Consider the following 13,369-nt stretch of genomic DNA (forward strand, 5'->3'; position numbering starts at 1 on the left):
CACACACACACACACACACTTACCTCCCTCTAAATAGATGTTGAGCGAGATCAAATCTTCTAAATAAAACCCTCCTTTCCGGCAGCAAGCTTCTTCTCTTGTAAAGAAATCCTCCACAGTAACTCCTTTCCGGCTCTGGTGATTCCTCATTGCAAAAAGCATCCAACACACTAACTCCTTTCTGGCAGCGCAGCGAGATTCTTTACTTCTAGAGAAATCAGATCCACCACACTAGTCGAGTCGTACTCGTAACAAGAAATCCAGCACACTACTCATTACTCCTTTCCGGCTCTGGTGATTCCCGCTTGCAAAAGCATTTGAACCAGAGCCGGAAAAATGTGCTACGTATGTGCGGGGAGCATTCCGACAGGCTGGTGGTGTCGACGTCATCGCGCACGTGATGACGTCAGCACATGTAGCGCGAAAGTTAAAAAAAATAAAAATACAAGTGCAAATCGGAAATGAAGGGGTGCCACTCGGGGAATCGTTGCACCCCATTATTTGGACCCCAAAACTCGGTAAAGACCGAGGAATTCGGGACAGTTGAGAGGTCTGTTTCTGCTGCTGTCCACCAGTTCCTAGAATGCTAGTCAAATCATGGTCACCAATGCCAGAGAAAGACACCATGCCTTATATCTTAATAATCAAACTATGACAGAAAAGAAGGTGATAATTTTCAGCCCAAAGGAGTGATGAAGTAACTGAATAAATGTAAAAAGTCATTCATATCTGACAATAGCAGAGGTGTGACTGCCTATGGACAAAATTTTGGTCTTTTTGTTTTTTGTGTATAAACTCAAGTTCTGTTTAACAATTTAGGCTATTTTAAATTTCTTTTAACTTGCTGCATCATTGGTCCACTGATTTTGCTAGGGCTCTGTGACTCCTGAGATTTCTAGGTGGTGTTTGATTCAATACTTCAGCGGGAGACTGATTAACTATAACCCAGGGGTATTGCTGACTTAAGTTATCTGAAACCCTTATCACATGTTCTTTGCAAACCAACTGCTTTTTATGCTGGAGTCACTTTAATTTTAGTTATGGGGGTAGAGGATGAAAATGAGTCTAGAACTACAGACCACTGCCTGATCTACCTCTTAATAGGCACTTTGTTATGTCCAGTGAGACTACCTGGTCAACACATAATGCTTATAAAATGCATGTTTGTCTTTTCATCAGGGTCATTTGCAGATTACCAGAAAGTCTGGATATGAATAGGCTGTGCGGAACAAGTGATTTTTGCCCATTAAAAACCCGTGTTTCCAAGAAAGCTGATCACAGCAGTGAATGGTGGATGCATCATTTGTGCATGAGTATGCAGATTACCCTAAAAAATAAAAATGGTTTGGCATTGTATATCAATGTGTGTGTGTGTGTGTGTATACACCTTTAAGAATCTATCCAAGGGCTTGCACAAATGTATAAATACTGAGCACATGCAAGCTAGGCTGCCATTTTGTAATAAGCAGTTGAGATGTAAGCATGTATGTATGTAAGGTCTGTCTGATAACTAGTATGTTCATATTTAATGATGCTGCTATCCATCTTGATGTGTTTCTAAGTATTAAAGCATCTAAACGAAAACCCCAGCCTTCTAGTCATGTGTGTTAGAGAAAGACGAGCGACATGGTGCCAGAAGGGGGATGTCTAAAGGACTAGGAGTCAGAACTGTCATAGCCAAGGGGCATGAAGTTGAAAGCAGCTTGGGTAAAATGACCAAAGGCACATGGTTAGAGCTGGAGGAATATAGACTAGTGGCTCACCCCCCAAATGTGCAAACTTTGTAAAACAGATCAGAAACAAATTTCAGGTATTGAAACTTGCTCAGCACTATTTCTTTTCTCATTATATGAACAGGGTGTACAGAGCATTCAAAATGATATTTGCATAAATAGATATGTACAATACTGATAAAAAATATTTGAATTACTAAGGAAAATGTTTGAAATAAAGTCCAAATTCCATAAAACAAATAAAGGGAAACAACTGCATTTTCGCAAAGCATGTATTTTTCGTATTAAGCAAAGATATCCAAGTTATCAGAAGTGTATAAAGTGTTTGCATGTTTGCACAGTGTTACAGTAATGCTATTTCGCAAAGTATAGTCATTACAAGGCATATTTTGCAGAAGTACACCCATTACAGAACATATTTCACTAAAACAGTATTTCAAAGAGTTTATTGTGCATCTGAATGTTACTACAAGCTCACAAAACTGTTTAGGGTGGCCTAATGGTTAAGGTGTTTGCCTTGCAAACACAAGGTACAGGGTTTGAGTCTCACAAGAGATAATTGGCTAGGCTTAAAATGGCTCACAAGGTCAGTTAGCCTAGTACTAATCTATGAACCTAGAAGAATCATGTTCATTTAAGCACACCACATTAATATGTCAGTGCAAATGCATCATATTCTATACTATCAGTAAAAGGCAGGTAATTTATAAATGAATTATCTAAATATCATTTAGAGTTAGAGAAATCATTACTGTAAGTATTTATACTGTAATAAAGAAAGATATGTTACCTTGCTTTCTTTTGTTTCCTTTAGTTATAAAATGTCCTGTTTATCCAGTATTTATATTGCTTCAAAGACTGACACATATGTAAAGCATGAATGCTTTTAAAGAAGAACTTTTTTACCTTACAGAGCAAATAGAAAACAATAATGTTTGTGCTTTTCATGTGTCTCTTAGTTTCTTCTTCTTCTTGTCAGCAGTGCTCCTATCATTCTTTTCTGCATGTCTCTTTACCCCAAAGGAGCTCCAATATTTCTTCCACTTTATCCAAGATTTTATTAGCTGAAAGCTAAGAGACTGTTGCTTGTAGAGTGTCAAAAGTTTAGGACCTTCAGTAAAAAATATTTTTATTCTTGCAGGGAACAGCAGGTGGACTTTAAGTTGTCTTTTTTTCAATTCCTTTATCAGAGGGAGACATTCTTTTCTTGCAGTTATAACTCCAGCAGAATAATCATTATCAAATCTGATTATGTTGTCTTTGTATTTAACCGGAGAAGTTGACCATGCTGTCTTTAAAATAAGTTCCTTGCCCTCTGATGGAAAAAACTTTACTATTGTTGATTTCTGGTGATTTTTTGATTTGATGGTTGATGAAGCAGCTCTTAAGGATCTATGGGCTCTTTCAATTCCATAAGAAAGAGCTTCAGGCAATTTTAAAACTTCTGGTAACTAGGTAGTAAGGAAAGTCACCATGTTATCTCCCTCTGTTTTCTCTGGTAGCCCATAGATGCGAAGGTTATTTCGTCTGGACCTGTTCTCTAGATCCTCTATTTTATTTTGTAATGAAGCATTTTGTTTTGATAAAAAATGTAGCTGAAGATCTTGTTCTGAGAGTCTGCCCTCAGTATCATTTAGGGATCTCTCTCTGTCAGCTATTTGAGACTTCTGTTGCGTCATTATTTCTTGTAGTTGCTGTATTTGTTTTGTAGATCTCTCTTCAAAAGTGTACAGTTTGGTATTCATTTTGTCAAATTTCACTAATAAGTCTTGTATAGCATTTAATAAAGACTGTATCTCCTTTCTCGTCTGGTCCTGTGTGGTATTCTTAGAAAAGCTCATTTTCAGTAGATTCAGATACCTTCCTTCTTGTTTTTTGACAGGAAAAATAATGATTAAAGCCAAATTTTTTGCAATGTAGACTTCTAGTGACATTAGTAGAAGTAATTCAGCAAAATAGGTTTGTCTACAATATCTAGTTTTTAAAATTTCCTGTCAGAAATATCTTTTGAGTGCAGAGCTGAGAAAAGATGCTGCCAACCAGTCTACATCCTAGCCACACCCCCCCTGGATGTCATTCTTGAGGCAAGGAGGCCTAGTACTAGAAAAGCCTATTCAGAAAAGTGGAAAAAATACTGTTCCTGGAGCCAATCTCGGGGGCTGGGCACAACGGTGCTTACCTCATATACTAGATTACTTAACAGAAATGCTCCACAAGGGCCTATCCTTCTCCAATTAAGATTCATGCCTCAGCCATCTCAGCTCATTATAATACTGAGCCACCCCTCTTCTCTTATCCTCTGGTAAAACAATTCCTTAGAGGAGCCAAGAATTTAAGACCCCCCCCCCCCCGGAGAGCTCCCACTCCAACCTGGAACCTTAAATTTGTATTGGAAAAACTTACCCTTCCCCCTTTGAACCGGCTGCTACAGTAGACTTGAAATTCCTCTCTTGGAAAACCGCCTTACTTTAGCCATCACTTCAGCAAGAAAAGTGTCTGAACTGCAGGCCCTTATGGCAGTGGAACCCTTCAATGTTAAGTTGTCTATCTCGCCTTCATTCTTGCTGGTTGGGTTCAGAGCCGATCCTCGGCTCCGACACGGCTTTCTTCTAAAGCTCGAGAGCTGTTTACTGGCTCGAGGCTACCCCATATCCCATGATTCCTGGCGCTAGCTACCCAGATCTCGTTTGCCACTTCAGACTGCGAGGTTCTCTTACTGGCTCAGGCTCGTATACTTTATTGTATTTTTTCTAATTTTACTACAACTTTTTCTTGTTAGTGTACGTAATTACTTAGTTGTAATATTCCCCAAGCTAGATTTCCTAGATAGCTTTTATCCTTCTTGTTTTTCCTGAAAACTCGTTTTAGTTTTCCTTTAGTGGTAGCTGTTAGTAAAAAAAAAAATATATATATATATATATATATATATATATATATATATATATATATATATAGAGTATAGATCGTTTTTAGGTAGTGTCAGTAGTAGTAAACTTGCGTAGTTTTTCAGTGTGTGTTAGCTGTATAGTTTAGTTTGTTATACCTGCTAACTTGTTTTTTTGCTTGTGTGTGTGTCCGTGTTTTCTCCTTGGTGTGTGTGTGTGTGTAATAGCATGTCCAAGGATACTAAAGTGTCTGGATTCAAGAAGTGTGACTCATGCTGTCAGAAGATGTCTCTGACAGATGGTCACACTTCTTGTGTCTACTGTCTGGGCGCGGTGCACCTGCAGGACTCTTGTTCGATCTGTCATGCTTTCAGCCCAAGGGTCCTGCAGGAGCGCAAAAATAAGCTAATCCTTCAGGATTTGCTTAAGCCACAAGATTCACCGGCTAAGGCTCAGCCTGCGAAATCCTCCAAGCCACCCAAGTCTTCGGCTCCAAGTACTGAGCTGTTGTTGGGTGATGTGCCTCCCTCACAGTCGGCTCCAACACGAACCTCGGAGCTGTCCGTGAGTCGAAAAAGATCTAGGTCTCCCTCCTTGGAGTCGATACGCTCGGCTCCACGGTCACCTCGGCTCCAATCGGAGTGCAGTCATAAGTCCTCCCACTCCTCTCGGTCCTCCAGGCTTTCAGATCATGATTTGGAGAGAGTGTTCAGCAGGTTGCTGAAATCACAGGCCCTAGCAAAAATGTTGTCCATCCCCCCCTCATCAGGTGTCGGCTCCGTCCACTTCTGCAAATATTCCTCCTCCGACTTCTCCCTTAAGTTCGGAGCCGGAGTTCGTTGGGGCTAGAGTCATGGAACCGTCTGTTCCAATACCTTCTCCTTCGGTTCCGTCGTCGGCTCCGATCCCATCCTTGGTGCCGTCCTTGGAGGGATCTGGGTGCCGGGACTCCCTCGTCTGCTCCAAGGGGGCGGGTGGCATCGGACCCTTGTCCGACCCAGCTTTCCCTCTCGGAGCTTCGGCACAGGTGAGCTCGGCTCCTACATCTGCTTCGGAGCCATACCCCTCGGTGCGGAGAGGGATTCCGATTTCTTCAGAACTAAAGTCTTCTCTGCATCCGGGCAGGGACGCCTTTGAGGTCATGAGGAGTGTACTGGCTCCTGAGCCAGTCTCACGATCAGCCCCATCGGCTCCTCCCCCTATGGTGCCTGCGTCTGCCACTGCCCCTTCTCCTGACCCCAAGCGTGGGGAACCAGTGCTCCAGGGCACCCCTTTGGGTGTTTCTTCCTCTTCCGAGGCCTCCCCTGATCACTCAGAGGAGGCACCTTGTAAGAGGAAGTGTAAGAGGAAGCACGTTGACTCCCCTGAGTCTTGTCACATCAGATACTGACTTAGAGGATTCGGAAGGGTCCCCGAGATCCCCCTCTGAAGATGTCTCCTTTTCAGACATCCTTGAAATCCTTAAGCAGAGGGGGAACTGAAAATACCCTAGCCCCTTCCGAGGATGTCGGTATTTCTGGATGCGTTTGGTTCCCGACCCTCCACCTCCTGGGTGTCTCTGCCTTTCGACCCAGTTATGTCTGTGGTGGCTCGGAAGGCGTGGTCAGCTCCAGACACAGTGGAACCAACCCCCAGGAGACCTGCTAAATTTATAACTGCACCTCAGGACAAGTTTTTGTCTAAGGGCGTACCTGTTGATGCTATGGTGGTAGCAGCAGCCACAAAGGAGTTGGCAGAAACTTCATCTGTCCATCCTCCTAACAAGGAGTCTAGGACTATGGACAGATATGGGAAGCAAATGTTTGCTTCAGCGACCTTCTCTAGGAAGTCTCCGAATTATTTGTGCCATTTCACCCGCCTTCAGAGGGATCTCCTTAAAGAGCTTGGAGATACCCTTCAAGATCCATCAGCTGTGGGGGCTCAAGCTAATGTGGCCTCCCAGCTGGCGACTGAATTCAGTTGTTAACTCCTCCATGAGGCTCATTTCTTATGCAGCTGGTGGTGCGAGTAGAGCCGCAGGCACAGGCATTGCCCTTAGGAGACACGCATGGATGCGGATATGTAATTTTATGGAACCCTTCAGAGCGTCTTTCGCCAATACCCCCTTTGATGGCTCCGCTCTCTTTGGACCACAGATGAAGGACACACTAACTAGGTGTGAACAGGAAGGCAAGACTCTCTTTGCTGTGGGAGTCTGTTTTTCCATTCCTTCCAGACCATACCCCAAGGGTCAGAAGAGTGGAAAAATGTGGTTCCGTAAATCCCAGGGAGCCTTGCTTGACACACGTGGTGAGTTCCCCTCCAGGGGCAGAGGAGGGAACAATAACAGACGCCGCCCTCGTGGTGGGGGGGGGGTCCACAGAACCAGGGCAGCAGAGAATCCTTCTCTGTGAAGCCCTTTCAGCATCCCTGAAGGGTTGCCCGACTGCCCACCTCTGGAGGCAATCGGGGGAAGACTTTCTCTGTACCCCAAAGCCTGGCAAAATCTAACTCAAGACAAGTGGGTACAGTCAGTCATATCCGGAGGTTACAGAATTCCCTTTGCTCAACCCCCGTTATCGTCAAACAAGTCCCTTCCAGATGTTCCACCCAATCTAAGGGACAAAGCAGCCAAAGAAATTTTAAAGCTGCTACACAAAAGGGTCATCCAGGAAGTCCCAGCAGACCAGATTGGATCCGGAACTTACTCAAGGTTCTGTTTGGTACCAAAAAAGACAGGGGACTGGAGACCCATTCTGGATCTCAGCAGACTAAACAGGTCTGTACAAAGAACAAAGTTTCGGAAGGTCACGCTACAGTCCATTCTACCCTTCCTGGGTCAGGACAATTGGATGTGCTCTATAGATCTTCAAGATGCGTACTACCACATCAAAATGCACAGGCGCTCCAGAAGATTCCTTCGCTTCTGGCTGGGAGACAGTCATTATCAGTTCAGAGCTCTTCCCTTCAGTCTCACCACAGCCTCCTGGGTGTTCACCAAATGCATGGCAGTGGTTACGGCTAACCTGAGACGTCAGGGATTCCAGGTGTTTCCATATCTAGGCAACTGGCTTCTCACTGCTTCCACCAGGCATCACCTCCTGCAAGCCAGGGACTACACTATCAAAACTTGCTCCAGGCTAGGTATCACAATAAATTTCGAAAAATCTGCATTGTTGCCCTGTCAGCATATCACTTATATAGGCGCAAATCTAAATACCAGGAACATGTTTGCAAACCTTCCACCAGACAGGTTTTCACTAATTCGCCAACAAGCTCAGATTTTATTAACATGCAAAACGATTCAAGTCAGGTTCGTCCTCCGAACACTGGGTTCCATGGCATCAGCAATTCTTCTTGTCCCCCTGGCCCGCTTTCACATGAGAATCCTCCAGTGGCTTCTATTCACACAGTGGTCCTTCCAACAGCTTCCCATGTCTCAAGATTATGATCACAGAAGCATGCAAGAAGCACCTCGCTTGGTGGATGGTCTCCCCCAGTCACCACAGTGACCACGGATGCCTCCTGATGGGGTGGGGGGGCATTATCAGGGCAGGACAGTCCAAGGCACCTGGCAACCTCACGAGTACCATTTGCATATAAATGTCTTGGAGATGAGAGCCGTGCTTTTAGCGTTGCAAGCCCTTCAGGACTCTCTCCCTCCTGGGACCATTGCAGTCCAAACGGACAATATGTCAGTGGTGTGATACATCAGCAAGCAGGGCAGAACCCGATCCTATCTTCTATGTCGAGAAGCACTCAGACTCTGGCAGTGGGCGATCTCTTCCCAACGTTTTCTGATTGCAATGCACATCCCTAGGAGTTCCAACGTCATCGCAGACAGGCTCAGCAGAGCAATTCTCATGCCTCATGAGTGGTCTCTGAATCAGGTAATTGCGGAACAAATCTTTCGCAAATGGGGTCAGCCTTGCTGCGACCTGTTTGCCACACCTTTCAACAGCAAGTGCAGCAATTTCTTCTCCTTTCTTCCACTTCCCGGCCACTCCCCCAGAGATGCTCTAGTCCACGATTGGCTTCCGGAACTTCTTAACGCCTTTCCTCCGTTTCCCCTAATACCCAAACTCATACAGAGAGCAACTGGGTTGGGTTGCAAAATGATCCTTATTGCCCCTTACTGGCCTCGACAGATATGGTTCCCATTCCTGCATCATTATCTTCTCGAGCAGCCTTGGATTCTGGATCCTATTCCAGATCTACTGATTCATCATTCGGGCAGACTGCATCAATCCCTTAAAACACTCCAGCTCACAGCTTGGTTGCTCCACTTCCAACCTTAGCCAGGCTTCCTAATATTTCCTCCTCTGTGCGGGAAATTATTATCTCATCGCACAAATCCACAACTAGGAAAACTTACGTTAGCAAGTGAAAACGTTTTTCTTGCTGGGCAGAGGCTAAGAATATAGATCCCTTTTCAGCCCCTGTCCATGAGATTCTGGAATTTTTAGAGGAACTCTCATTCGGGTTCCGCTTCTGCTACAATCAGGGTTCAGTTAGCTGCTATTTCGAATTTTCACATTGGGTTGTCTTCTAATAACATCATGTCTCATAAGCTGTGTAAAGCCTTCCTCAAAGGAACTACTTTGCTTAGGCCCCTAGTGAGGGATTCCCCCACCTCTGTGGGATCTAAACTTGGTGCTAGCTTCCCTAATCTTGCAACCTTTTGAACCTGCAGCATCTTGCTCCATTAAGTTTTTATCCTGGAAGACTCTCTTTCTGGTAGCTATTACTTCTGCCAGACGTGTTTCGGAGCTTCAGGCTCTATGTACTCGTCCCCCTTACTTAGTTTTACATAACGATAGGGTCGCTGTAAGGACCAATCCTTCCTTCCTAAGGTCTGTACACAAAGTAATTTGAATCAGTCCATAGACCTTCCTGTGTTCTTTCCTAATCACACCAATAACGCAGAATATAAATTGCACCAGCTGGATGTTCACAGACAGCTGCATTTTTATTTGCATAGGACAAAGGACATCAGGAAATCGGACCAACTCTTCATTTCCTATGCTTAGGGCAGACAGGGCCTTCCAGTCTCAAAGGTAACATTAGCTAGGTGGTTGTCTCACATTATTTCATTCATTTACCAGCTGAGAAATGAAAAATTATCTACCAGACCTAAAGGCCACTCTACTAGGGCACTGGCTACCTCGGTGGCCTTCAAATCTAGGTTACCCATGGAATCTATCTGTGCAGCTGCTACGTGGGCTAACCCTCATACCTTCATTTCTCATTACAAATTAGACATTACTTCCAGGAACAGGGCTAATTTTGGTTCCACTGTTCTGAAGAGTCTGTTCCATTGAGCCACCCAGGATAGTAGGTGCTAGGGACGCTGTCCCAACCAGCAAGAATGAAGGCGAGATAGACAACTTAACATAAAGAAGTTATGTACCTACCATAACGTTCCATGTTGTCGTCTTCTTGCCTTCTTTCTTGCGTTCCACCCTCCATCCCCCTATCCTAGTGGATCGAGAGGAGCTCCCTTATTCAGATTTCATTGGCTGAACCTTCTCTGGTTGTCCTTTCTGCTTAGATAGCTTCATAGTTAGGTCCAATGGGCTACTAGGGTAGAATTCTTCCTTAGTTATGTCTGGAATAGCTCTTTCAAACGAGATCTGGATAGCTAGCGTCAGGCATCATGGGATATGGGGTAGCCTCGAGCCAGTAAGCAGCTCTTGAGCTTTTGAAGACGGCTGAGTTGGAGCTGAGGATCGGCTCCGAACCCAACCAGCAAGAAAGAAGGCGAGAAGAAGACAACTAACATGGAATGTTATGGTAGGCACATAACTTTTTTATCTTCCATGCAGACAGGGTTTCCCTCAGGACTAACCCATCTTTTATGCCCAAGGTGGTGTCTAGTGTAGCCTTAAACCAGTTCATTCATTTGCCTACTTTTTTCCCTAATCCTGAGAATAACGGGGAAAGGATACTGCATTCTCTGGATGTGCACAGACAGCTTAGATTCTATTTGGACAGGACTAAGCCTTTCAGAAAATCTGACCAGCTGCTAGTCAGCTTTGCTGCAAGGGCAGAGGGGAAGGCCATTTCAAAGCAAACCATTTCTAAATGGATCGCTCACTGCATCCCATTTCTGCTACAAGCATCATGGCATACCTACCCCACAGGGGATAAGAACACATTCAACTAGGGCTGCATCTACCTCTACTGCACTTCTCAGAGGAGTCCCTACCAGGCACATCCTGGAAGCTGCAAACTGGAGCTCTGTGCAAACATTCTCCAAGCATTACCACTTGCCTATCTTTTCTAAATCCAGAGCTGGATTTGCCACAGCAGTCTTACAGGGCCTGATTGCCAGCCCTAATGCTTCTTAATCTATCTCCACCCTTTCTTAGCTTTGGGAATCGACCCAAATGTGATGACTGCAATAGTGAAACACGAAGAACACAGTACAATTGTGTACACTTACCATAAATGTAGATGTTCGAGTGTATTCACTGTTGCCGTCCTGGTTACCCTCCCTCCAGCCCCCTGATTTTCTTTGCTTTCACCTATCCTTTTGGTTTGGCATATCTTAAACTATGTGGATTTGTTTTTTGCTGGGGGTGTTACACACCATACAATTGCTTCCTAGTTTGGGGACACCTGACATCTGGGGCAAGAAAAACTGATGTAATGGCATCAGCTGCATGTTTTATACCCCTGATGACCTGACGTCATGGAAGAAACGATAGCATCCGAAGCAGAAATCCCAAGACTCTGATATTCAGGCTGGTTGAGGGCTACCTGCAGGCAGATAACCCACATGTGATGACTGCAGGAGTGAATACACTGAACATCTACATTTATGGTAAGTGTACACAGCTGTACTTTATGTCTTCAAGATAGCCTAGCAGGTACACCAAAATGATCTGGAGAAAAAGGACTTGAGCAGCATCTTGGCATCTGGGGGAGGAATCAAGCAACCTGAAGTAATTCCAGGTGCCAAGTGGTTCTGACTTGTGTGGCATATAGTCCTACCTGTTGCCAAAGATGAGGATGTTTCTTACAGATCTGCCATAAGCATGTAACTCTAATTTCTAAATAAACTAGAAAAGCAGTTTGAAGAGACTGTATGATTCTCATTTAATAGTCTGATATAAAAAAGAGCATGTGAGCATTTATTTTGACCAGGCATATCAGTACAGATCGAAAAATTCTAAACTGTACTGTACGTAATTTCTATTAAAGTAATTATCCATGAAAAACAGTGGGGATTTATACAGTCTGAGTCATGACTGATGGAATATTTTTTTTCCATTCAAGGTTATGCAACCTGAAAGGAGATTATATTAATTAAAGGGTGCGTTTGTCTTACCTCCCACTTTTAGAGCCTCCGAGTACTTTTTTTGGTTAGTTATTTTCTGCTGAAATGGTCCAGTGAGTGAACAGAACTCTATAGACTATATCATAACAGAGTGATGTCCTAATTAATTACAGTAAGATTATGGTACAAGTTTATTACAAATCTTTTCCATTAGAAAAAGAATATCTCTTATCTTGTAAATATATTTTTGATTTACTATTCTTCTTCCTGATGTAAAGTTGACTGAGAAGGTGTGGCATTCCTGATGTCACATATTTAAATGTTATTCACAGTACACACACTGAGAAACTAATTCAGGTGGCAAAGTTCTGAAATAAATCAATTAGAGATAATACTTTTGTCCAGATTCTTGACAAGTGTCTGAATTTTTAAATACTTTTTGATGTGTTGATGGTTCTTCAGATCTTGAGTACTTAATTTAGTAGCCCATTTTGTTCTCACTGTACATATCTTTTTTTTTGCCTCAGTTGACTGCTGTTTGACATACATACATAACTGAATAAACATTTTAAACTTCAATAAGGCATCTTTATTCCTCCTGCAAGGAGGGCATCAGTCTCCCAGATTTGATAACTAAATTTTATCTGGACTAATCCCTTATACTCTGTTTGATATATAGGTTTTGGGATGGTGTATGGAATATATTAAAATCAAGGGAGCCCAGTGGCCTGGGAGAGATCCTGAGACGGCAAGGAGACCTTTGTGTATTAAGACTTCTTGACTCGCTTCTTCTGTCCCTTCCCCAGTTGCTGCTTCAGACCTACATTTTGATGGTGGTAATGGAAAACAACAAAAGTCTTCTTTCAGGTAAATAAATACCATGCGTCTTGGACATGTCTGAAATGATCAGTGTAGTCTGTTTGGGAAACATTATCATAAGTGTTATGATATCTGTATTGTGGTGATGTCCTCAAGGTGTTTGAATCCTGTGCATGAAAAATAACTTGTCCTGTAAGCAAAATCTGTTGTGCTGTTTTCCATACTAAAATTCACTGCTATGTCTCTGCTGTCCATGATTCACTGTCTTGCAGAAGGATCCTGTCACTTTTTGCATATGTAGGTTCACAAATGATGAAGAAATGGCACAGTTTATAAGCTGGGAGCATATCTCATGCAGATGGAAAGGATGAAGATGAGCAGTTCCAGCAAACGTTTTTCTTAAATGCTCAATCACTGCACTTTCAGAAATTTACTCAAGTAACTGGGCAGTTTGGCAAATGCTGTGGAATGCTGCCAGTAACTTGGATTTAGGCTTAATATAAGTATTACTTCTTGTTTTGAGTGTAGACTAGTAGAGAAGGTTGCAAACGTTGTTTCAATTAGTAATCCGTTTATTCCTGTTTTTCAAAAGAACAGTATTATCATACACATTCCAAACTGCGTAGCATCATTGGTAGTATACATTGCTCCCCATGGAAAGGGGCTACACT

The 13,369-nt window shown here is 43.3% G+C and overlaps 1 protein-coding gene across 1 annotated transcript in view; it reads left to right on the forward strand.

The window, feature by feature from the left end:
• Window positions 1–13,369, forward strand: part of XKR5 (XK related 5) — a 482,218-nt gene that overhangs the window by 110,433 nt on the left and 358,416 nt on the right. Inside the window, exon 3 of the mRNA XM_044062383.1 lies at window positions 12,559–12,746. Coding sequence (XP_043918318.1) covers window positions 12,559–12,746 — 188 coding nt within the window. The remainder of the gene's footprint in view (window positions 1–12,558; window positions 12,747–13,369) is intronic.

This window comes from Protopterus annectens, chromosome 2.part1 (assembly GCF_019279795.1).
Source record: "Protopterus annectens isolate FY-2018-M chromosome 2.part1, PAN1.0, whole genome shotgun sequence".
Taxonomy (NCBI): Eukaryota; Metazoa; Chordata; order Ceratodontiformes; family Protopteridae; genus Protopterus; species Protopterus annectens.